The sequence below is a fragment of the Hypanus sabinus genome, chromosome 4 (genome assembly GCF_030144855.1).
Source record: "Hypanus sabinus isolate sHypSab1 chromosome 4, sHypSab1.hap1, whole genome shotgun sequence".
Taxonomy (NCBI): Eukaryota; Metazoa; Chordata; class Chondrichthyes; order Myliobatiformes; family Dasyatidae; genus Hypanus; species Hypanus sabinus.
In genome coordinates this window covers 24,918,026-24,944,277 of record NC_082709.1, presented here as the reverse complement: position 1 = coordinate 24,944,277, position 26,252 = coordinate 24,918,026, and the positions used below count along the sequence as shown (strand labels likewise).

Sequence of the window (26,252 nt, the reverse complement as noted above, 5' to 3'; positions counted from 1 at the left end):
TTGTTTCTTGATTTAAATATTTAAATATGAGTAGCATCAATTTTTGATTTATTTTAAACAACTGTTTAATTGATCACAATTTTCTAAATTAACATCATCAACTTCAACTCTAGTCAAAAATATAACAAACCCTTAGACAGGAGTAGAATAGATTTTCCCTTTAATATTCTGTGTGAATAATCATCACTGCTGGTATACTGTTTAAATATTGGAAGTCATTTTAAACTTCTTGCTTCAGCTTTTTGAGATGTAGAATTTAATGGTTACTACAAGTATCAATAAGATTGGCCTAAAAGGATTTTCTTTGCTGAGGAACTGCTGATGAAGATTTCCAAAACATGTGGATTGGTTGGCATTTAATGAGGCTTTGAATACAGGAAAGCAAATTTAAAAAAAATGCCCACTTTTCTTGAATATTCAGTTAATTTGGTAATGTTGACGGATTAATGTTTAGAGATTAAAAACATGTGTTTGTTCATTTGAAATTTTTCAGATTAATTGCAAACAGTTTGAGATTGTCACATCGCTTGACAGGAATTTATAAAGCTGTATTTATGCAGATTTGAATATAGTAGAATTGGATGCTTCCTACTCAACCCCTAATTGTCACATTTCATGGTGCATAAGGATAAATAGTATTGTTTCTATTCTTTACTCTTTTCATAGCTGTTTATTATGTGATTGGTATTTAATGTATCATGTTAGATATGAAAGTGGTCGAAGTTCTTCTCTGCCATCTTTTTGTTTAGTTACTTTATTTGTGTTCGTTTGTCCTCCACTCCTGACAGTACTTCATATTCTCCATAGTTACTCGGGTACAGTGGCCAGCAACAATCCTACTCAAGACAGTACTTCATATTCTCCACAGTTACTCGGGTACAGTGGCCAGTATCAATCTTACTCAAGACAGTACTTCATATTCTCCACAGTTACTCGGGTACAGTGGCCAGTATCAATCTTACTCAAGACAGTACTTCATATTCTCCACAGTTACTCGGGTACAGTGGCCAGTATCAATCTTACTCAAGACAGTACTTCATATTCTCCATAGTTACTTGGGTACAGTGGCCAGCATCAATCCTACTCAAGCAATTGCTGCTGTTTCTTAAGCTTGTGAGCATTGGCAGGCTCCTCTAAGATGGTGTTAAAACTGAAAGTTATGTCTGAACAGCAGTTAGTGAGAATCTTGACAGCTTTGCAACTCTTACAAGTTCATCTTCCATTATACTTAATTATTTAACGTTATTCAATGCATATTTAAAAAAAATTTGGAACAAAATACTAGATATTTCAGACAGCACTTGTGGAAAGAAAATAGAGATAATGTTTCAGGTTACCATTTGTTCAGAACAGTGATTATTTACCTGAAAGATTGACCCTGTTTTTCTTGCTTTACAAATACTGTTACCCCATGAGTAATTCCAGAACTTTATCTTTTTATTTGTACTCTGTTGGAGCACACTGCAGGATTCATTTCTGTGATGAAGTTTTTAAGTTTAAAAAAAAGTGAAGGTGATGGAATCTGAAATTAAAACAGAAAATGCTGGAAAATCTCAGCAGTCCTTTAAGCATTTCACTGGATCACCATGAGCACAGTGTGAAAATGATGTACATAAGATCTTGTCTCCTACCCTATCCGTATGATCCTTGATTTTAATATATTTAAGAATTCAGACATCACATTTTAATTGATCAGGGAGTTTCAGCAAAATTTCTCCTTGTCTCATTCTTAAATCAGTGCCCCTCGTTCTGTATTTAATACAGCATTTAATCTGTCAAAACCCAGAAATCAGTAAAATTAGCTCTCATTTTTCTAATCCTTGATGAATGCAAACTCTACCTGTTCAGTCTTTTTTTCATAAAATCATCTTTCCATGCCAAAATCATTGCAGTGAACCTTCTCTGAAATGCCTGCAATGAATACATATCTTTCCAGAAATGGGACAAAATCTGTACATAGTGCTTCAAATGTAGTACATACATTTAGTACAATGCAAAAGTATTAGGCATATGTAAAAAATTCTGTAAAGTAAAGAAGCTTTCTAAAATACTGAAATGAAAAATTTATAAATACCAAAAAATTTACTATAAAGAGTAATAAGAGGTAAAAGCACTAAAGCAAATCAATATTTGTTGTGACCACCTTTTGCCTTTAAAACTGCACCAGTTTTCTTGGGTACACGTTCATTCGGTTTTATGAAAAAAACCAATTGGTAGGTTGTTCCAAGCATCTTGGAGAACTTGCCACAGTTCTTCTACAGACTTTCATTGCCTTGCTTGCTTCTGTCTCTCTAGATAATTCTAGGCAGCCTCAATGATGTTGATATCAGGGCTCTGTTGAGACCATACCATCTGTTGTAGAACTCCTTGTTCTTTTTGCTGAAAATACTTCATTATGACTTTAGCCATGTGTTTGGGGTCATTCTCCTGTTGCAAAATGAAGTTGGGACTGATCAGACACTTCCCTGATGGCATTTTGAGAAATCTGCTTGTACTTTTCAGCATTGAGGATTCCTCTAATTCTGACCAGATCACCAACTCCATTTGCAGAAATACAGCCCCCAACTTTCAGGGAACCTCCATTGTGTTTCACTGCTGGCTGCACTCAACCACATAGCGCTCTCCAGCTCCTCTACATAACAAACTGCCTCCTGTTTGAACCAAAAATTTCAAATTTCAACTCATTAGTCCTGAGCATTTGCTGCCATTGTTCTTGTGTTTATGTGCATAGACGAGTCTCTTGGCTTTGTTTTCTCTTCAGAGGAATGGCTTTTTGGTAGCAACTCTTCCATGAAGAGTTCTGACAGGACTCCAAAGCAACACACACAAAATGCTGCAGGAACTATGGAAATGAATAAACAGTTGATGCTTCAGGCTGAAACTCTTCTTCAGGACTGGAGAAGGAGGAATAGGAGAGTGGATCATAGGAGAAAAGGAAAGAGGAGGAGACCCAGTGGGAAATGTTAGGCAGGTGAGAAGAGGTAAAAGGCCAGAGTGGGAAATGGAGGAAGAGAGGAGGAGAGAAAAATTCATTTTACCTGAAGGAGAAACTGATAGTCATGTATCTGGTTGGAGGCTATTCAGGCGGAATAAGGTGCTGTGCCTCCACTCTGAGTGTGGCCTCATCTTGGCACAAGAGGAGGCCATGTACCTACATGTTAGAATAGGAATAGAAGTTAGAATTAAAATGTTTGGCCACTGGGAAGTTCAGCTTTTGGCGGATGAAGTGGAGATGCTCAGTGCTTCTCCATATTGTAAAAGGGTTGGATTGGGTTCTAGAGGTTTCTGTGAGTTCAGAGCCAATAGCAGTGTTGGACTACTGATTTAAAAGGGGTGTTAGTTTGATGCATCTCTTGCTTGCTGCAGTTAGCTGCATGCCCACTCTGTTTCTCTTCCTCAATCTTGCTTGCTTCTTTAGGCTTCTTTAGAAGAGCTTGGACAGCGCATCTTGACACTCCTGTCTGCCACAAAACTTCTGCTTGGAAGATACCTTGCTGATGCTCTGTGGAGGCCATACCATCTGTTGCAGAACTCTTTGTTCTTTTTGCTGAAAATAGTTCTTGGTGACCTTGGTTGTATGTTTGAAATCATTGTGCTAACAATGCTTGTTTCTATACTCATTCGGTTAAACTGTCACATCCACCACACCCTCACCTTTTTAGTTTGATTGTCCTTCACCCAGTTTGATTCCTTCTACACCCTTTTCTGTTTGAGTTAACCAGTTTAGTTCATTCAGCCCATTGTCATTGATCATTAGCACCAGTTTGTTACCTTTGTTTAATCATGCAGTGGGCTATATACCTATCACCCCAGGAGCCTCTGCATGAAACACATCATTCTCTGCAACTTCTGCTGTCTTCAAAGGGATCCTACCATTAAACATATTTTTACCTCTCCCCTCCCTCTATTTACCACAGGAATTACTCCCTCTGTGATTTCCCCTGTCCATACTTCCCTCCCTACTAATCTCCCTCCTGGCACTTATCCCTGCCAGTGGCCAGCAGGCTGCAGTTCTTCCAGCTGTAGCAACACTTCACCTGTGAATCTGTTGGGGTAATCTATTGTGCCTAGTACTCCAAATGTGGCCTCCTCTACATTGGTGGCAGGCATTGTAAATTGGGGGTGCTCTTTTTTTTGAGTACCTCTGCTCAATCCACCAAAAGTGGAACTTCCCAATGGCCAAGCATTTCAGTTCAGATTCCCATTCACTCCATGCCCTCCTCTTGTACAACAGAGAGGTTTCCCTCAGGGTGGAGGAGCAACACTATATATTCCATCTGGGTAGCCTCCAACCAAATGGCTTGAATATTGATTTCTCCACGTTTAAAAAAAAAACCCTCCCCCCTCCCCTCTTCTATTCCCCACTTTGGGGCTCTTCTCTCTTCTCACCTGCATATCACCTCTCCCTGGGTCCCCTTCTCCTTCTCTTTTTCCTGTGGTCCACTCTCCTCTCTTATCACATTCCTTCCTCTCCAGCCCTACCTACCTGGCTTCACCTAACATCTAGCTATCCTCCTTCCCCACCATTTTATTCTCACATCTTCCCCATTCCTTTCCAGTCCTGAAGAAAAGACTGGGCTGTCAACTGTACTTTTTTTCCATAGATGCTTCCTGGCCTGCTGAGCTCCCCCAGCGTTTTGTGTGTGTTATCTGTTTTATCATAATTCCTTTCAAAATGAAAAACTTCATATTTTTCACATTAATTTCCATTTAGAATCTTCACATTATGAGGATCTTCACCTCCTTAAATGTTCCCAATTAATTGTCTAACTTGTTACTAATTGTCTAACTAATTCCCTTTCCACTTTATCTAATTCTATCTATATATTGTTTTTATCTTTTAATTTTATTTAAGTTTAACACAGTTGATACAGTTTGTTTTTTGTTACTCTCATGTTCTATCCTGCTATGGTCACCATGACCTTAGGTGATCGTGTACTCTGAAGTTACACTTGCCTCATTCTGTGTTGCTAAATTTAAAATTCACACATTGCTTTAGGAGCATAATGCTTTAGGAAATTATCTTCAATACAGTCTGTGATTTATTGTTGCTGTTTTCTGTATGTTAGTATACATAGTGCACCGGTTTATTATGTTACGCAAAACAATATTAAATACTTTGCATTTCATCTGAAACCAGAATTCAATAAATACAACTCAATGTGCAAACAGCCAATGTATTGGTATGTTCGTTTGCTGTAACCCCCTAGCTGAATCCGATCTAGAGTATACGTCCTGCTTTTGGCTTCTTTAGAGAACTTGTTGAAAGTTCTTTAGTAATAACTGACACAGTTTGAGGATCTTGATGCTAGTTTTCAGGGAATGTGAGTAATCATCCAGGTAAGGGAAGTTTAAAGTCAGGTTATGCCTGTGGTGTTGTTAAAGTTTTCTTCACTTTTGGAAAGAAAGAACACAGGTCTGGAGTGACATGGGTTAAACATGGGTGCTTTTGGGATGTAAGAATTTGTAGAAAGATCTTACTAAGGTAGATGCTTGATATTTTGGAACTAGTAGTAATTGTCTTGAGGGTGATCATGGTAGTCTTGAATCAAAGTAGACATGTTTAGCTCTCTTAACTCCATTCCTACTTATTTATTTCTCTGTAACCTATAATCCATTCTCCCAAATATCAGCACCGCTGAATGTTATCAAATCACACAATCCTCTGCACGCAGTTGCTACTAACTGCTTTTGCCTAAAGCCTGCTAATGAAATCTTCATTTCTAATTGGGTTTTGAGTTTTAATAACAATTAAGGTAGTGACATAACCACAGACATGAAATGTCCTCGCAGTTAGCCATCTCTGCTTACTGGCTAGGGCCACACTTATCTGGAGCAAATTCTCTGGCAGCAGCTTCCATAGCAGTCAGCTGTAAAATAACAGGCAGAGCACTGCTGACCTTCTGACCATGTGTGCTTCAACGTGGCAGGACCAGCATAAGCCTTGGCCAAATATATGCATGTGGATAACTCTGACATTAGCAAACACTTAAAACCTTTAAAACGGATGGTAAAAAACCAACAGTAACTGACTTTCACTGGACACTGTCCAATATGGTGATAAAACTCTCTCAAGGACAGTAATGCTGGCAGTTCACAGTATTGGTAGCATTTCTGAGAAAAAAAGAAAGGCACTAATTTAAAATCAGAACTATAATTGCACAATATGCTGTAACAATCACATAGTTTAATGTATTAAATCAATACCATAAAATATAGGAGCAAAATTAGGCCATTTGGCCCATTCTGCTCCACCATTTCATTGTGGCTGATCCAATTTTTCCTCACACTCTCAACCTCTTGCCTTCTCTCTTTATCCCTTCATATTCATCAAGAATCTCAACCTCTGCCTTAAATATACATACAGACTTAGCCTCCACAGCTGCCTCTCGCAAAGAATTCCACAGATTCACCACTCTCTGGCTAAAGAAGTTCCTCATCTCTGTCCTAAAAGGATGCCCCTCTATTCTGAGGCTGTGTCCCCTGATCTTAGACTCTCCCACCATAGGAAACATCCTTTCCACATCCACTTCATCAAGGCCTTTCACCATTTGATGAGTTTCAATGAGGTCATCCCTCATGTTTCTGAATTCCGGTGAATACAGGCCCAGAGCTCTCAAGTGCTTTTCAGAAGTCAAGCCATCCAATCCTGGAATCATTTTCATGAACTTCCTTTGAAACTTCTCTAGATTCAGTACTTCCTTTCTAAGATGAGGGGCACAAAACTGCTCAGAATCCTCCAAGTCAGGCCTCACCTGTGCCTTATAAAGCCTCAACATTACATCCTCTCTTTTATATTCTCATCCTCTTGAAATAACTGCTAACATCACATTTGCCTTCCTCACCACAGACTCAATCTGCAAATTAACCTTTAGAGAATCCCTTCAGACGTCAGTTATTTGTATTTCTCTCTATTTAGAAAACAGTCAGCCATTTCACTTCTACCAAAGTGCATGACAATACACTTCCCAACACACTATTCCATCTGCCATTTCTTTGTCCATTCTCCTAATATGTCTAAGTTCATCTGTAGCTTCTCTACTTCTTCAAAGCTACCTACCCCTCCACTTGTTGTCATATCGTCTGAAAACTTTGCAACAAAGCCATCAATTCCATCATCCAAATCATTGACATATAACATAAAAAGAATCGGTCCCAACACAGACACCTGTGGAACACCACTAGTCACTGGCAGTCAACCCAAAAAGGCTTCCTTTATTCCCACTCCTTGCTTCCTGCCAATCAGCCAATGCTTTGTCCATGCTAGAATCTTTCCTGTAATACAATGGGCTCGTAGCTTGTTAAGCAACCTCACGTTGGCACCTTGTCAAAATCCAAGTGCAGAACATCAACTGATTCTTTTTTGTCTGTTCTGCTTCTTTTGTCAAAGAATTCCATCAGATTTGTCAGGCAAGATTTTCCTTTGAGGAAACCAAGGCCTCTGTTATCATGTCCCTCCAAGTAACCTGAGACCTCATCCTTAATAATCAACTCCAACATCTGACCACTGATATCAAACTAACTGGCCTACAGTTTCCTTTCTTCTGCCTCTCTCCCTTTTTGAAGTGTAGAGTGACATTTACAATTTTCCACTCTTCCAGAACCTTGAAATTTGAACGATTCTTGAAAGATCATTACTATTGTCTCCACAATCTCTTCAGTCACCTCTTTCAGAAATCTGGTCCAGGTGATTTATCTACCTTCAGGCCTTTCAGTTTTCCAAGAACCTTCTCTCTAGTTATGGTAACTTCACACACTTCATGCCCCCGACACCTGGAACTTTCACCATACTGCTAGTGTCTTCCACAGTGAACATTGATCCCAACACTTATTCAGTTCGTCTGATATTTCAGTGTTCCCCATTACTACCTCTCCAGTGTTGTTTTCCGGCACTCTGATATCCATTCTTGCCTCTCTTTTACATTTTAAGTATCTAAAGAAACTTCTGGTATCCTCTTGAATATTATTGGCTAGTTTACTTTTGTATTCTATCTTTGCATTCTTAGTGACTTTTTTAGTTGCCTTTTGTTGGTTTTTAAAAGTTTCCCAATCCTCTTAACTTCCCACTGATTTTTGCTCTATTATATGCCCTCTCTTTGGCTTTTATGTTGGCTTTGACTTCTCTTGTTGTTAACAGTTGTTAACACTGTTCTGTTAACTTTCCTCTTTGGGATGTATATATCATCTGCCTTCCGAATTTCTTCCAGAAATTCCAGCCATCGTTGCCCTGGCTGCATCCCTGCCAGTGTTCTTTTCCATTCAGTTCTGGCCAACTCCTCTCTCATGTCCCTGTAATTCCCTTTACTCCACTGTAATACTGATACATCTGACTTTAACTTATGATCACTTTTCCCTAAGGGTTCTCTCTAATCAATTCTGGTTCATTGCACAATATTCGATGCAGAATAGTAGGTCGTTTAGTGAGCTAATCCACAAGCTGCTGTAAAAAGCCACCTCTCCTGTAATCCAGCACCAGCATGATTTTCCTAAACTACCTATGTATTGAAGTCCCCCATGCCTATTGTAACTTTGCCCTTTTGGCATGCATTTTCTATCTCCCTTTGTAGATTTGTAGACCACATCCTTATTACCGTTAGGAGCTTTTTTTTTTACAACTCCCATCAGTGTCCTTTTACCCTTGCCATTCCTTAGCTCTATCCACAATTATTCAACACAAATACAAATTAATTGTGCCATTTGCGATGAGAGAAATTATTATGCCAACATCCGATTTACTGATAATGTATGTGACACAATACATTCTCAGTATTAATACTTTTAAATTAAAATCCATCATGAATATCAGCTGCATATTCTAATTATAATCCAAGCAGTAATTAAACTGAATTGCCTGAGACATTTAAAAGGATTTGCTAATATAATGGGTCTATATTATATGGTATAATACTCTGATAATTTAGAATTTTTATCACTTTTAGTTGAGCAGCATTAATAGTGATTTCTCAAAGTTCTTTTATTTTTTTTGGAGGGTTTGGATTACAGCTATTTAAAACAAGACTATTCTTTTTATTCAACAGGTAGCAGGTGGAACTAGTTCTCATAATGTCAGCTTTTCTTATTTCAATGCTTTCAACTCTTTGTTGAATAATATGGAACTGATTAGGAAGATATACAGCACTTTGGCAGGCACCAGAAAAGATGTGGAAGTTACTAAAGGTAAAAGCATTCTTTGATTTCCCTCCTCCAGACAAGTGAAAATGCAGTAAATTTATAATGGAAAGGATGGGAAAAATCAGGGGACATGTTAAATATGAAGACATCCAATTGATAGGTTAATAAAGGCAGAAAAGGAGAAAGAATGTCAATAAAGAACTTAAATACTTTTGGATAAGAGCATTTGGAGAAAGAAAGCATAAATCTAAAGGAATCTAAAAACTATAGTAGAAACTAAATGATTTTGTCCTGTGCAGTTTTACTAAATACACTCTATACAATGACATGGGTCCTACTTGATAATATGCCAGAATATCATTGTTACTTCACAACTTTAAATCATTCATGAACCTGCAGTTGCTCTCAGTATGAACTTGAATAATCTGGTCCCAGCACAGGTACTCATGCTAAATTAAACTTAAATCTAATTTACTTGCAAATTATATTATAGAAGAACTTTGATGTTGATGACTTTGGAAAATTGGGTCTTGGCTATTTTTATAGCATTTATTTTAGAATTGTACTAGGTATTATCATTGTAGCACTAGACAGATAAAGTGGTGTATCTCCCTCACTATCCTGAGTGTCCTCTGACTGGAGAGTCAAATGGTGTAGCCACGTAAAGATCAGAAGTTGACGCAGCAAATGACTGGCCTCCTAACACCACCATGCTTTTCCACCATCCACAAGGCTCATGAATCAGGAGCAGTACCACTGTTATAAAAGACATTGATGCTATTTGGGACAAAGTAATCTGATTGTTTGGCATCCCATAAATCACCCTAAGCTTTGATTCTCCACTGTATATTATCCACAAAATGTATTGCAGTTACTCATACAAGTTACTTTGATAGCACCTTCTGAAAAGGAGTAGGTTCATGGCTCTGTACCCAATTGCAGGTTTCCCAACTTCTTGCAGACTTGGAAATGTACCATTGCTTCTTTAATTTCATACCAAGGAGCGCTTTGCTGTCTTGGTTTCAGGAAGAGTTTTATCCCAAATGCTAATTGCTTTTATCTGTACTATGTACTATATTTGTCATTGAAAATGACCTATATAATCTTTATTTTCTTTTGAAATTTAGAGGAGTTTTCTCATGCTGCCAATAAATTTGGACAGATTACACCTCTGGAAGTTGATATCCTTTTCCAGCTTGTGGCTCTGTATAGTCCAACCGGGTAAAGCATTTTTTAAACAGAAGGATATTCTTTAATTTTTTTAGTTTCATATTCATTTGTTTCACTTGAATGTATGGTAACCTTGGTGGATGATAACAAAATAAGTTGTATTTAGATATCAATTACAATTAAAATCTTAACTCTAAATAGCAAAAAAACATCTTTCTCTGATCAAATTTGTTCTGTGTTATAATTATTGCAGCAAAACAAAGATAAGACATATTGAGCTCAGTGTGTGTTACACTTTTAATACCTGGGTTTTGTCTTCAGACGAGTCTCTCTGGCAGATATTGAAAGAATAGCACCATTGGAGGAAGGAGCCCTACCCTATAACCTGGCTGAAATCCAGAGGCAGGTAAGAGGCAAATTGAGACGAATACAGTTGCTTAACAATATTGATGGAGAATATTAAAAGGACAGCAGAATTATGAATTTATACTACTGGTATTTAATAAGGCCTTGGAATTGTATTACTTAATTTACTCTGAGTAAATGACTGTAAATATTCTGAAATCCATGGTCATTTTGTTTTGAAGCTTGCATTAACATTTGAATGCCTTCATTCAAATAATGGCATGCATTAAAGGCAAATATGCAATCCATGCAAAAATAACAGGATGATTTAGAATAAGAATTTAAACAAAATGCTTTTGGATGTTGGGAAAGGGTAGATTGGACAGAAGAGTAGATGGGCTGAGAAAGGAGAGCAAGAAATGGAGTTGAATCAAGGGAGTTTAAGTTTGCTGGAGAAGAGTGAGGATTAGAGGGTGGGGAAAGCAGATAACTGGTGGCAGAGAAGAATTATAGGCAAAACCTGGCTAGGAGAAAGCAAACAGAGGGTATAAAGCAAAGTGAGGGAAAAACTTCAGGTTGAGTGTCTGTGAGTGTAACAAGTTTGTACTAGCAATGGAATTTTTCCTTCATAAAATTGTATGTTGTCAGCAGAGGGTTTAGCTGAACACATTCCTGAATTGGTTGTGTATTTATCAAGGAATTAAGGTTATTCTCAAACCCGGATAAGCATTAGAGAAGAATACAGCCTCTTTTGAGGAGATTAATGAGCCAACCATAAAAGGTTTTTAGTCTGGTTGTTAGTCCCAGTTATCAGATGAAATAAAAACAGTAACTGAGTCCACTAGAGCAAATGAGCAGAATTGCTGTAATAACAGCAAAACCAGTTAAGATTGAAAGTAAGTGTTCTAATATGTTCAGTCAATTTAACCAGTCAGACTTGCAGCAAATTGAGAATTTCATTGTTGCATCTCCACATTTTGACATAACTTCCTCTGGCAATGTAAGATAATTATGTGTTACTTTTGGAATGAAGCTTGGAAACATTAGATATTAACTAGCTTGTATTCCCATAGGCCCTGGTGTTATCACGTTATTTTGCATGTTCTTTTCAATTTTGCAGTTTTCGGTGTCTTATTGGTTTAAATTCTGTGGATGCGGTAAGCATTTGCAGAGAAATGCACATGCTCTCATTATTTTTCCTTTTGGATCTATGTTTCTACAGTTTCTTAATTTACAATTTCAGCTGCCACTTTTAAAACAAGGTAACTGAGGAAAGTTATAGAGTCATGGAAAAGTACAGGGCAGAAACAGGCCCTTCGGTCCACTTAATCCATGCCGATCCATTTAAACTGCCTAGTCCCATCGACCTGCACCCAGACCAGTCCTTCATACCCCTGCCGTCCATGCACCACTTGTGCTGGCAGCTTGTTCCACACTCTTGAGTGAAGAAATTACCCCTTATGTTCCCCTTAAACTTTTCACATTTCATCCTTAACCCGTGACCTCTAATTGTAGTCCCACCCAACCTCATTGGAAAAAGTCTGCTTGCCCTATCTATACCCCCCATAATTTTCTATACCTCTTTCAAATCTCCCCTCATTTTTTTACATTCTAAGGAATAAAGAGCTAATCTATTCAATCTTTCCGTATAACTCAGGCTTCCAGTTCCTGCAAGATCTTTGTAAATTTTCTCTGTACTCTTTCAACCTTATTAGAGGTAGATGACCAAAGCTGCACACAGTACTCCAAATTAAGCCTCACCAACATCTTATACAACTTAGACATAACACCCCATCTCCTATACTCAGTACTTTAATTTATGAAGGCCAGCATGCCAGAAGCTTTCTTTACGACCCTATTCACCTGTGCTGCCATTTTCAAAGAAATTGTGGACCTGTACTCCCTGATCCCTTTGTCCTACTACACTCCTCAGTGCCCTACGTTTGTTGTGCGAGATCTACTGTGGATGGTCCTACTAAAGTGCAACAATTCATACTTATCTGCATTAAATTCCATCTGCCATTTATCAACCTTTTTTTTCCAGCTGCTCCAGTTACCGCTGCAAGCTCTAATAGTCTTCCCTGCTGATTATTACAGCCCCCAATCTTGGTGTCATCTGCAAATTTACTGATTCAGTTAACCACATTATCATCCAGATGATTGATAAAGTTGACAAACAACAACGGACCCAGCACCAATGCCTGTGGCACTCCACTAGTCACAGGCCTCCAGTCAGAGAAGCATCTATTTACTACCTCTGGCTTCTTCCACAAAGCCAATATGTAATCCAATTTATTACCTTATCTTGATTTGACCAACCTTCCACGCAGGACCTTGTCAAATGCCTCGCTAAAGTCCATGTAGACAACACACTGCCTTGCCTTCATCAATTTTCCTAGTAACTTCCTTGAAAATACTCTTAAGTTTGGCTAGACCAGACCTACCATGCACAAAGCAATGCTGACTATCCCTAATCAGTCCCTGTCTATCCAAATATTCATATATGTGGTCCCTTAGAATGACTTCCAATAACCTTCCCACTATTGATGTCAGCCTCAGCAGCCTATAATTTCCTGTTTTATTTTTAGAGCCTTTCTTAAGCAGCAGAACAACGTTAGCTATCTTCCAATCCTCCAGCACCTCACTTGTCGCTAAGAATAATTTAAATATCTCAGCTAGGACCCCTGCAATTTCTGCACTTGCCTTCCATGTGGTCAGAGGAACACCTTGTCAGGTCCTGGGGATTTATCCACCTTGATTTGCTTCAAGACAGCAAACACCTCCTCCTCTTCCTCATCTGTAATCTGTATAGGGTCTATGAACTTGCTGCTGCTTTGCCACACTTCAATGGACTATGTGTCCGAGTAAATACAGATGCAAAAATCCATTGAAGATCTACCGCATTTCTTTTGGCTCCATGCATAGATTCCCATTCTGATCTTCCAGTGATCAAAAGGAGAAGGAAAAAGATCAAAAAGAGAGAGAAATAGAGTGAAAACAGCTTAAAGTTTATTGTTCTCACTATATTAGCTGGTTGAGATGTAAGCAAATAACTCAATAGAGAATTTTTTTGTGTTTTTAGACTTGCGGTGTCCTGGAATATTATTTTACTACTTTAATCTCATAGAAGTATTAGTTAAGAGTAATATTAAGATTATTCAGTCAGGAGATCTCTTTATTTGATTATATAGTGTTAATAGTGGTGACCTTAATAGTCAAGATATTACAAACTACTTTAGTCCAATAACACTCCTTATAGCCTGTTACATCTTTTAAGATGAACCTGCAGGCTTTGAAATTAGATTTGCTATCATTGTCCCTCACTGAGCCTCTCTAGAAATCTATCAATTCAAATTCATAGCTTGCATCCTATGTAAATTATTGTTCCTTGACTTCATTGATCTTAAAGATATATTTTGATGCAGCTTATCGTACCATCCCACTCCATAGCCTTTGGTTTGTCAGTTAGTTGACTCTGCCTACACTTGAAGGTATTCTTACCTGTTTGCTTGCAGCAAGAGGATCAGCTGTAATGGATTCTGTTTCTAAATTCCTACAGCTACCTTTGCTATCTCCCTCGGATCTACCTTGCTTTGTTCTATTTATCATCTGCCTGCTACTCTTGGTGACCGTGTCTGAACATGCATAATTTTCCATGTATATGAGAATGCCTATTTCTACCTCACTGTTATTGGCCATTATTCTCATTCCTCTATCTTTCTCCATGGTATCTGACTGAGGCTTAACTTACCTGCTCAAATATGATACAGTATTGCATCCAAGATGAACTTTTATTTATAGAAGTGCTCCAGCACATAAGACTGGTTATTTCCATCTGTATAGCATCACTGGACTTTGAATCTATTTTTGCACAGCTACTAAACACTTCATGCCCTTCTTTCTTCTAAAACTGGCACTGCCAATGCCTGATTAGCCAGCTTCCCAGTTCAATGCTTCATAAGCTTAAGGTCCTAATTCAGAGCACTGCTATCATTTTTGTGTGTACTTTCATCGTTATTGTAATTCCTCCATACGTCTACATGTTTGCCACTCTCCAATTCCAACCTCAAAAAGAGCCCCCATGTTAATTGCTGCACATTTTGCACATGTATTTGGAGCTGTTGTTGTTAGCGATTAACTGGACTTTGACAACTTGCTCTCATTTCTCAATCATGCTTTATTTTTTTGTGCACAGGGAGAACAGTCCAGCCCTTGTCATCAAACCGTTCTGAAACTGCTCAGAATGGTCAGTGTTTGACCCAATTGAAAACTTTGTGCACTTTCTAATTATTTATTTACTAATATGTAGCAGTCACAATACATTCTTCAAGTGTTAATAACCAAAAGAAACTATACATTAATGGCCATTTATATTTTAGTGCCCATTAGTTAGTGTGTGTCTTGCAATTTTTCATTTGCATCCATAATTTCATCTTGGTCTGCTGAGTTTCTCCTTGCTACTTCATAGCTGTTCACATGGAAGCTTAGCGTCCCAGCAGCTGTCCTGTACAGCTGCAGTTTGCTGCCTGTTATCTTAACCATTTCCATGCTGCTGTTTCAGAGCAATGTAACTTCTGGTTAAGCTGTAATTTTTTTTGTGTGTGTATTTTCATCTTCATTGCAAATCTCCCATACCTTTTAGATACTTGTCACTCTTCAGTTCCATCCTCTAAAGCAGGTCCTGTCTTAACTGCTGAAGCTTTTGCGCCTATACTGAGAGTTGTCAAATCCTTAAGCTTGGTAATCCTCTTTCAAAAGTTTATCTGCTTCTCGAGGATGTTACTTAAAACCAACATTTGATCATCTATGGTTATATATCTTTGTATCATTCTGTGTCAACTCTTATTTGATTGCAGTCATGTTTACCCTTTAGAATCAGAGTCAGGTTTAATATCACTGGTGTATGTTGTGAAATTTGTTGTTCTCTGGCAGAAGTACACTGTAATACATAATAATAAAAACTATAAATTACAATGATGAGTATGCATAAAAAATTAAATAGTAGGGCAAAAAGAGGGTAAAAATACTGAGGTAGCGTTCATGGATTAATTGTCCATTCAGAAATCTGAAGCTGCTCCTGAAGTATTGAGTGTGTGTTTTCAGGTTCCTTTACCTCCACCTTGGGGTAGTATTGAGAAGTGGACATGTGCTGGGTGATGGGGTTCCTTAATGATGGTTGCTGTCTTTTTGAGGCATCACCTTTTGAAAGTGTCCTTGATGCTGGGGAAGTTGGAAGTGGCAAATGAAATACAATGTTGGAAAGTGTAAAGTCATGCACTTTGGTGGAAGAAGTAAACGAGCAGACTATTATTTAGGTGGGGAGAGAATTCAAAATTCAGAGATGTAAAGGGACTTTGGAGTCCTTGTGCAGGATACCCTAAAGGTTAACCTCCAGGTTAAGTTGGTGGTGAAGAAGGCGAATGCAATGTTGACATTCATTTTTAGAGGTGTAGAATACAAGAACAGAGATGTGATGTTGAGGCTCGATAAGGCACTTATGAGACCACACTTTGAGTATTGTGTGAAATTTTGGATTCCTTATTTTAGAAAGGATATACTGACATTGGAGAGGGTTCAGAGAAGATTCACAAGAATGATTCCAGGAATGAAAGGGTTACCGTACGAGGAATGTCTGGCAGCTCGTGGGCTGTATTCCCAGGAGTTCAGGAGAATGGGGGGGGAGGGGGGGGAGCTCATAGAAACATTCCGAATGTTAAAAGGCAAGAACAGATTAGATATGGCAAAGTTATTTCCCGTGGTAGGGGAATCTAGGACAAGAGGACACGACTTCAGATTGAAGGACGACCATTTAGAACAGAGATGCGAAGAAATTACTTTAGTCAGAGGGTGGTAAATCTGTGGAATTTATTGCCACAAGCAGCTGTGGAGGCCAATTGAAGGCAGAGATAGATAGGTTATTGATTAGCCAGGGCTTCAAAGGGTATGGGGAGAAGGCAGGGAAGTTGGGATAACTGGAAGAGTTGTATCGGCCATGATTGAATGGTGAAGTGGACTTGATGGTCCAAATGGCCCACTTCTGCTTCTATATCTTATGGTCTTATAATAGAGCTGGCAGATTTTACAACTTTCTGCAGTTTTTTCTAATCCTGTACACTGACCCCTCCATATCAGACAGTGATACAGCCAGTTGAGAATGCTCTCTAAAATACATTTAAGGAAACTTGTGAGTCTTTGGTGACATACCAATTCTCCTCAAACTCCTCCTGAAATATAGCAGCTGTTGTGCCTTCTTTGTAATTGCATCAATTTGTTTGGCCCCAGCATAGATCCTCAGAGAAGTTAACACCCAGATACTTGAATGCTCACCCTTTCCACTTCTGAACCCTCTGACTTCCACTTCCTGAAGTGCACAATCAATTCCTTGGTTGTACTGGCGTGAGTGCAGGGTTGTTGTAACACCAGTCAATCAGCTGATCTATCTCGCTCCTATACACCACCTCACCACCATCTGACATTCTGCTAATCATTGTATCATTGGTAAATTTATGGATGGCGTTTGAACTGTGCCTAGCTTCGTAATCGTGGGTGTAGAGTGAGTAGAGCAGTGGGCTAAGCACACATTCTTGAGCTGTGCCAGTATTGTTTGTCAGCAAGGAGGAGATGTTATTTTTGATCTGCACGTTCTCTGGTCTTTGGGTGAGGAAGTCAAGGATCTGGTTGCAGAAGTGAGGTATGGAGGTCCAGGTTTTGGAGCTTGTTGATCAGAACTAAGGATATGATTGGTATGAGGATATCATTTAGGACTGTTTTACTCTGCTTTATATTCATTTTATTTATCCTGCTCAAGTTTATTTATCCTGCTTTCTAAAATACTTTTTGCTGTGGATTACTGATGTTGTGCCTGTTTTATGGAACATCAAGTTGATGAAAAAGGTGAAAACTGAACTCACTTGCTTACTTAGTTCAGAGATGAGAGATTAGAAAGGTTTGACATGGACAAACCAGTGGGCAGCCCTGAGAACCTGCAATGCCACAAATTCACTCAAGCCACATATAGATATTCCCCCCACCACCCGTGTGTTACAGCTGTTCAGGTCATGGATTTCACCCTTACACAGCTGACAAATTGCTGTCCAAAAATTTGAGGTACCAAATCACTCTCACAGAAATTCTATGTGTATTAGTGTGGGGATGGGGTGTAAATAAGTCAAAACTATTTCTTTTGCAGCTTGAGTTGCTTTCACAGAAGATATGCCTTATTAATGGAAAATTTGGATACAGCCAGTATCCCTTCAACCAACTTGCTGTACTCAGTTTTACTGATCACGGTAATGATAGCTTTGTAAGCCTGTTGAAAATTGTATTGAAGAAATATAAAAGAATAAAATTCAGCATACTTAAATGCTTTAGATATATTTTTCATTTGCTTGAAATAATCCACATGGAAAGAAGGTTCCAAAAGAATAGGTTTTATCCTTAGGACGGCTGTATTCAGCAAGGCAAAAGTATTGTATGTTGGTTTGTGCTTTTCATTTGTCTAAATAAAACTTGGTTATGGAAATGAAATGAGCATAACTAGTTAAGATGATTATTGCTGCTTTTTGCAATATATTCTCCTACTAAAGAAGTAGTTTTTATATAAATTGAAGTTAATCCAAATGTGAAGTTGCCTGGTTTTATATTATAATAACTTGTGTAATTCCAAACAAGATTTGCAGTAATTTTTAAGCAGAAACATGTAGAACAGCTAACTTTCCCACATTCCACTCCTTTGTCTTTTCTGTTCCAGCAATCATTCAGTGATACTAGAAGGCCTATATGGCTCCAAGCTGCTGAATCTGTTTACAGGTTCACTTTGGGCTCAATTGCTGGAGGTGAGTGATATGTCGCAATGTTGTTCAAAAACCTTGGCTAATAAAACAGGATTTCATCAATCCAGTCCTGTCCAAATCAGCTAAGGTGCAAGCCATTGAAATAAAGGGACGTATCTGGAAGGCTTTGTAAAGTTCCTTTTATATGTATTTGTGATCAGAGGATTGATATAATACTGCAATTCCACTTCTGGCTCCAGACTGTCTTTGGGGCAAAAGCTCAATAATTGCAGCAGACTTCCGGATCAAGTTATGAAGCATATTAATTATACTTAATGGGAAAAATTATCTCAAGTGTTTCAAGATGAATTTAAAAGAAAATCCAAGGATTAAGATAAAATCTAGATTTGTGTGCTGTTTAAAAAAAATCTGTATTATGATATGCAAGTGAAGTCTTTTTTAAAGCACACAGATATTCCTCTCTGGCTTCATGTTTCCCTTGCATTTTGCATGTGCCTTGTCTACATTACATTGAGGAAAAACTGGAATTGGTACCAATTTTTATAAGCCAGTTTCATTAAAGGTGCAGTTTAATCTAATTGGATTCAGGAAAGAGTTTCATTGAGATTTATCAGATTGCAACTTGAACAAGAAATTGTAAAACTTTTGAGTAGAACTTTCCCATTCATTTTGATTTGTTGCATGTATAATTTTCCATTTCTAGAATATTGGTTCTTGTTGGTATTTTAGTGTTTTGTATAATTGCATGAATTCTCCAGACAGCTTAGCTAGTTGGATCTTAAAAGTCATCATTCTGTCTACCACCCAGTCACTGCAAGATTGCATTTTATGTTTACTGGATTGAAGTTGGTCATCATTCCTGCAGGATAGAATTTGCATATTAAGGTGTTTGTCTGGTGTTTAACTGACATTAGTGTAGCATTTTAACTTTGGTAGGAGACCTGCAAGGGCAAGTGTCACAGCCAAGAAATGGTAGCAATTACAGGAAGGTCAAGGAGGCTACAGTACAAGTAGCTGGTGTTTGCTTCTTTGTTGATGCCAGGTTGCAGTACTGCTATTCAGAGATAAATTTGATCCCAGTAACTGAACTAAAGAGTGTTGTACCTGTTTGAAGGCCGTATTTTGATCTTAGCAGCACTGATTCTCGGTCCTTACCAAGATTTAGTAGTGCAATTTTGTTAATTCTTGTAAAGAATGCAGCAATAGCTGTTATTATTTTTCTTCCTCTTGCACAGTGTGCTTTGGGTCCTTGTCCTGCAAAAAGATGAACTTCCTCTCCAGATTAAGCTTTCTGGCAGAGGCAAGCAGGTTTTTACCCAAGATCGCTCTTTATTTATCAGCATTCATCTTCCCATCAATCTTGACCAGATTTCCAGTCCCAGCTGCTGAAAAGCATCGCCAGAGCTTGATGCTTTACAATAGAGGGTGTTACTTGGCTGATGAACAGTATTAGATTTACCCTACAAGTGCTGCTTAGTATTGAGGCCAAAAAGTTCCACTTTAGTCTCATCTGACCATAAAACCTTCTTCCACATCTTTACAGTATCTTCTAAGTGATGCTTTGCAATATCTTTATGGGCAAGGATATGCTTTTTTTCAGTGTGTGTGGCCTCTGTTGGTCGTGGTCGACCATGGGTGTTGTGCCTTTGGTAGTCACTGAGGGTGGCTTCTCCAGGGCACAAGCCAGGGCAGAGTTGACATGGAGATCTGTCTGTTTGCCTATGCAGTGGGACCCCCCACTTCTCCATGCTGATGACAGGTCCAAAGGAACGACGAAAGTCGATACAGTTTGATGCCAGCAGCATCGCAGGAGTTGCCGTGCTGGTGCTGGGTACAGCAGTCAGCTGCCTTTGGGACTCCACTCCGGATTTTTCCTCGGGGTTTACTCCTAAAGCCTTTCCCGTGAGTGGATATAACTGCAAGGCAGTGGAGGTTTGAAATCGGAGTTTTCCCTCTCCTAGATGAGCTACCATCCGTGGTTAACGAGCCCCAAATGCCTGGAGCAGCTGGTTTTAAGGCGCCAATGGTCCACCTTTGTCACTTCTGTCAGTGAGAACAGCTCCGCCAGGCATAAGAACTATGCCACACGTGAAGGCTGGGAGTTGGACTTGGTTGTCAGAGGCTGTTTGAGACACATGGCATGAAGAGCATCTGTTTAGCAGTGGGAGCTCGTCCCCACTACCATCCTTCGGCTATGACTACCCTCGGAGCCATTAAAGCAGTACATGTGGTATAAGTCTAATACTGCACATCAGTCAAGGAACACCATTTGTAATGTAAAGTATGGTAGAGGCAAGAGGTAGTTCAACTAAGTACTGATGAATACTTTCGAAGTGCTGACATTTAAGTTTTTGAATTTTTAGTTTTACAATTTTCCCTGTTTTTATTTTGGCTGTACTATGAAAATAGGAGCATTGGATTCACAACTGAAAATTCTCAGTTAAATTGATCAAAATCCCTAGTTGTAATACTCATTTATCAAAGGGTTGGGGGACTGAATAACTTTTCAAGACAGAATATATTTGTTTATGCCTGTACAGCTTGCATATTTTAAAACGGACACATTACCACTATTGGACAAAATCATCGTTGCCCAAGACACACTGCAAGGAATTTAGTGTGTAATTGAAAGCTATTAAGTAAATCCAGTTGGGTTAAAGCTAGCAGCATGTAACTCATTTACTAAAACTACACAAAATAGTGCTAGCAATTAAGTATGTGCCTTGCTGTCGTATTACATAGTACCTAAAATTTTCTTGTTTCAAAGGTGTTTGTTGTAGTTTAGGAGGCTTGAAATTAGTTAGTTCACAATGTATATGAAGAACTAACGCTAAAGTTTGCCTTGAAGCAATTTCAAATGACAAGTATATAAATTTGAGTGTAAAGAGTAAGTAACTAAGGAAATATCCCTTTAAAAAGTGCAGTAAATTTATTGAGTTGCTCAAAATAGTTGCTGCACTTAATATCTTGCAAAGATATGGGCATGGTGCAAAGATATGGTTATGGCCCAAAGATATGGGCATGGCCCAACAGTTAAATGAGCTGATCAGTAATCCAGGGGTTGAACTAATAATCTAGGAAACTGAGTTCATATCTAAACTGCTGAATATAAATTTAGTTACTAATATTGAAATTAAAATGGAACTACTAAAATTTGTAAATGCCCGTCTGTTTCCTTAATGGCTTTTGGGGAAGAAAATCTTCTGTCCTTGCATGGACTCATCTATGTGTGTCTTCAGTGCCACCAGTCTTGTTCACAAAATTGCCCTTTGAAATAGCCTGTTGAGCTACTCAATTCAAAGGAAGATAGAGATGAGTGTTAAATGTCAGCTTTGCTAGTGATACCCAGGTTACCACTTTGTAATTAGTTTCTATAATCATGGAAAACTATTGTAAAAAGTTACTTGCTGTAAACATGGGCATTGTAGGTAGGGATAATATTTAAATAGTGACAATTAGTACTGTTATTAAACTTGCTTTGGCCTTTATCTCTTTTGCAGCGGTGGGAGCAACTGCAGTTTATCCTATTGATTTAGTGAAGACTCGAATGCAGAACCAGCGCTCTACAGGATCCTTCATTGGAGAACTGATGTACAAAAATAGTTTTGACTGTTTCCAGAAAGTTGTGCGTTATGAGGGGTTTTTTGGCCTTTATAGAGGTAGGTCTGTAGTGGAGTTATGCAACTATCTGGTTTATTGAGTACAAAGCTTTACTATTGTTAGAATGGGAAGGTATTTGATTGTAAGTTCATACTCTGTGTGCACAACATGTAGGGCTTCTGCTTCACAACTTTGCAAATCTGCGTTTGATGCTTTTCCTCAGTGCTATCTATGTGGAGTTTGCCCATTTTTCCCTTTTACTAATTGGGATTCCTCCAGGTGCTGCAGCCTCCTTCCATATCTCAGAAACGTCTACTGGTTGGGAAGTTAATTAACCACTGCAAATGATGCCTAGTGTAATATTACAGTTAGAGAATCAGCTAGTGGAGCAGACTGGGGGAGGCAATTGATGAAAATGCAGGCGAATAAAAAAGGGGCATATAGAAACTGACGATATAAACTAATCACTTCTGTCTGCACTTGATCCATATCCCTCTACTCCCTGCACGTTTATGTAGCTCTCTAAAAGCTACTTATTAGCTACAGTAACAGAGTTGGGTATCTTGTAAAAGTTAGAATTCAGGGAATAGCATGATTCACCAAAAACAAAAGTTATCTGAATCACTTAGAAGTATCTTGTAAGGGACTGGCATGGGACAGAACAACACCATGCATATTAGACTCAAGTTCCATAAATCTACTTTATCCAGTGAAGATACCTGAATCATAATGAGACTGAAAAAGCAACATTTAGAAAGTGGTAACATAATAAACAAGAATATAACTCAAATTGTTACCACATATTAAAAGTTGTTTTTTTTTCAGTCTCATTATGATTCAAATTTATCTTCACTGGATAAAGTAGATATATGCAACTTGAGTCTCATATGCATTGTCTTGTTCTGTCCCAAGTCAGCCCCTTAACAAGATGCTTTCAAGAGATGCAGATAACTGTTGTTTTTGCCAAATCAGGCCATTAAGATAACTCATTTGTGCCAATGAGGTTAAAAAATTTTTTAAAACGTTCGCCACTATTAAGGTAACCATGATACTGTAGTCGAAGTGTCCCTTCATTTGAGTAGACCAGCAGGTATTTTGCCAAGACCACAGTTGTTTCATTTGGAGAAAAATAAATCAGCAACATGATAAATTAGGATGCATGGCCTTAGTTGTATGCTCAAATGAAGGAAAGACTGCCACTCGCTGATGGGTTATTTAATTAATTGTTGCACTGATAGTTATCTGAGCACGTTCAGCTATAACTGAGAACCTTTGACTGGCAGTCACAGGTATTGTCTGCATTGGTTGAGTAGCAGCAAAAATCACTTGACCGTTTTGTTTTCAAAAGCAGATCAGGTTTACTGGCAGACATCATTAAACAAGTAAAGACCAAAACACTGGTTAGGTCACACTTGAAGTATTATATTTATTTCTGGTTGTCACATGACAGGGAAGGATATGATTGCATTTGAAAGAAGGCAGAGATTCACCAAGATGGTTCCTGGATTGGAGGACTTTAGTTATGGGAAGGGATTGGATAGGTTTGTCTCGTTTTTCTGGGAGTGAAGTAGATTTAGGGGTGACCTGATAGATGTATGAGAGGCATAGATAGGGTAAAAAGTCAAAAACATTTTTCCTTGGGAGAGGTATCAAAATCAAGAGGTTATAAGTTTAAGATGCAAGGAAGGATTTTTAAAGGGGATCTGAGGGATAGGTTTTTCTTATACTGAGAATGGTTAATATCTAGAATGTTTTACCAGAGGAGGTAGTGGAATTGATTACATGTACTATATTACAGAGGCGCTTAGACAGACGTGTAAATAGAAGAAGAAGGTGCAGAAGAATACAGTCTTATGGGGTTAGAGTAAATGAGCAAAAGGGACAGATATGGTGGCCAAAGTGTCCATTTATGTGCAGCATTTATATAAAAAAGCAGGCTTGCTGCATAGGGAAATATTGCAGCAATTCTTTAAGTTTTACTGTAAAGTTGAATTTCGGTATTTTATTTGTTCTTGACTAAGTTAAGTTCAGCTGTCCCAAAAAATGTTAATTTGGTTAATGTGACTTTACTTGAGTCCTCCTTGTTCCTTTCTCCTTATCACATAAGTGATAAAAATACAAATGCTAAACAGAATTGGTGCTTCATAAAGGTAGAAAACCATCGTTAGTCACCGGGAAATGTTCTGTCAGAGCTGGCTGTTATAAAATTTTGGTGTAATTTTTTTTGTTTTAAGTTGATGAACTTGTTTCTTCATGACTTTGTAACTTTAAAAATAATATCATGTTCATTTACCAAGGCAGCTAATATCAGAACTTTGGCAACCTCAAATGCCAAAGAGCATAGATTTGATGTGAGAGAGAGAAGTTTAAAGATTTGTGAGGCAAATTTTTTTAAACACAACAGTAAGTGCCTGGAAAGTGCTGTGGGGGTTATGATGGAGGCAGATATGAGAGGCATGTTTGAGGCATTTAAATAGTCACATGAACAGGTAGGGGATTGAGGGGTACAGACCATATGTGGGCAAATGTGGTTAGATTAAATTGGCATCAGGGTCAGCACGGACAGTGTAGGCCAAAGGCCAGCATCCTATGCTGTATTTTAAGACTTGCTGTTCTAAGCATTTTTATCTTCTTTCTGTCTCTATGTTGACTGAACATTTTCTTGAATATGATTAATGTGTTTAATTGCATCTTCATGAAGAACAAGGGACATAAGAGGTAGTTTTTATTTCCACTATAATGGACAAAGCAAGGCCTGTTCAGCAGGATCTGAAGGAGTTTAGTGATAGGCCCTCAATTCAAAATAAAACTTTCATTGCTACTGCTAAACAAAAAGTGACTTGGCAACATCTCTATTGGCAAGTTGCTTACTTATTTAGCAGTAGCAGTGCAACAATTTTATTTATGCTATTCCAAGGACAATTAGTTTGATTGCAGTAAGCTTCATCCAAAAGCCACCTAATTGGATTACTATCATTTGTTCTTTGTGTATAAATTGTTCAGAAAAAAAGAGTTATCAATGGACTTGTGGCAGGTCTACTTAAATGCCTGAACTTCTTGAGTGCCTGAGACTGCTACAGACAAACCCATTTTTCAGCCTTGAATACCCCAGGAACCTTACTTGGATAGCAGTAAGGAATGATGATAGAGGTGGGCGGAATAGTGCCTAATTATAATAAGATAGTGAATAAAATTCTACAGATTTCTCCTATCCTGTCTCTAGAATTCTAAAGTGATTTCACAGACTACTCATCTAAATTTACATAGCCATTTGAAGCAGAGATTTCCAAACAACCACCAATCACAATCCTAAGTGGCCAACTTCCATTCATCACCTCTTCAACTAGCAGTTCAAAGCCTATTAAGAAACTTGTGTTTCCATAATTTTGCCTCTTATTTTATTTTAAACTTCAAGAAATACAGGCCATTCTATTCAACCTCTTTTCATAGCACATCCCTTTGATAGCAAAAATTAATCAAAGAGCCATAACCTATTGGAGCAAGGTTCAATGTAAATCTTGCATCTGATTCTCAGCTAAGAGCAGTTGTTGACACTGTTTATGAAAGAAATTAGAGTTGCTAACTGACATCTAGAAGTATTCAATAGGGCAGCACGATAGTGTAGCAATGAACACATTCACATTACTGCACTTGCGATCATTGATCCGGGTTCAATACCTGTTGCTCTCTCTAAAGAGTCTGTATGTTCTGTGTGTGACTGTGTGGGTTTCCTCTTGGGTGCTCTGATTTCCCCACACATTCCATAGCTGTACAGTTAGGCTAAGTGAGTTGTGGGCTTGCTATATTGGTGCTGGGAGTGTGGTGACACTTGTGGGCTGCCCCTAGCACAGTCCTCCTGATTTGATTTGACTTGATGTAAACCACATTTCACTCTATGTTTCAATATACATATGACAAATAAAGCTAATCTTTTTATTTCAATATAGCACTTCCTCTGTGGCTAAGGATGTTTTAAATATTTCTGCCAGAACCCCTGCAATTCCTACACTAGCCTTTCACAGGAGGAGTTTCTTTAGCCAGAGGGTAGTGAATCTGTGGAATTCATTGCCATAGATGGAGACCAAGTCATTTGGTATAGTCAAGTGGAGATTCTTGATTAAGGGTGTCAAAAGTTACAGGAAGGCAGGAGAAGGATGTTGGGAGGGATAATAAATCACCCATGATAGAATGGCAGAGCAGACTCAGTGGGCT

General features: G+C 38.4%; 1 protein-coding gene across 1 annotated transcript in view; it reads left to right on the top strand.

Moving 5' to 3' along the window:
• The window catches only part of slc25a12 (solute carrier family 25 member 12), an 84,230-nt gene that overhangs the window by 33,714 nt on the left and 24,264 nt on the right, over positions 1 to 26,252 (top strand). The window contains exons 7-11 of the mRNA XM_059966643.1: positions 9,039 to 9,177; positions 10,260 to 10,353; positions 10,624 to 10,708; positions 18,398 to 18,482; positions 21,941 to 22,099. Coding sequence (XP_059822626.1) covers positions 9,039 to 9,177; positions 10,260 to 10,353; positions 10,624 to 10,708; positions 18,398 to 18,482; positions 21,941 to 22,099 — 562 coding nt within the window. The remainder of the gene's footprint in view (positions 1 to 9,038; positions 9,178 to 10,259; positions 10,354 to 10,623; positions 10,709 to 18,397; positions 18,483 to 21,940; positions 22,100 to 26,252) is intronic.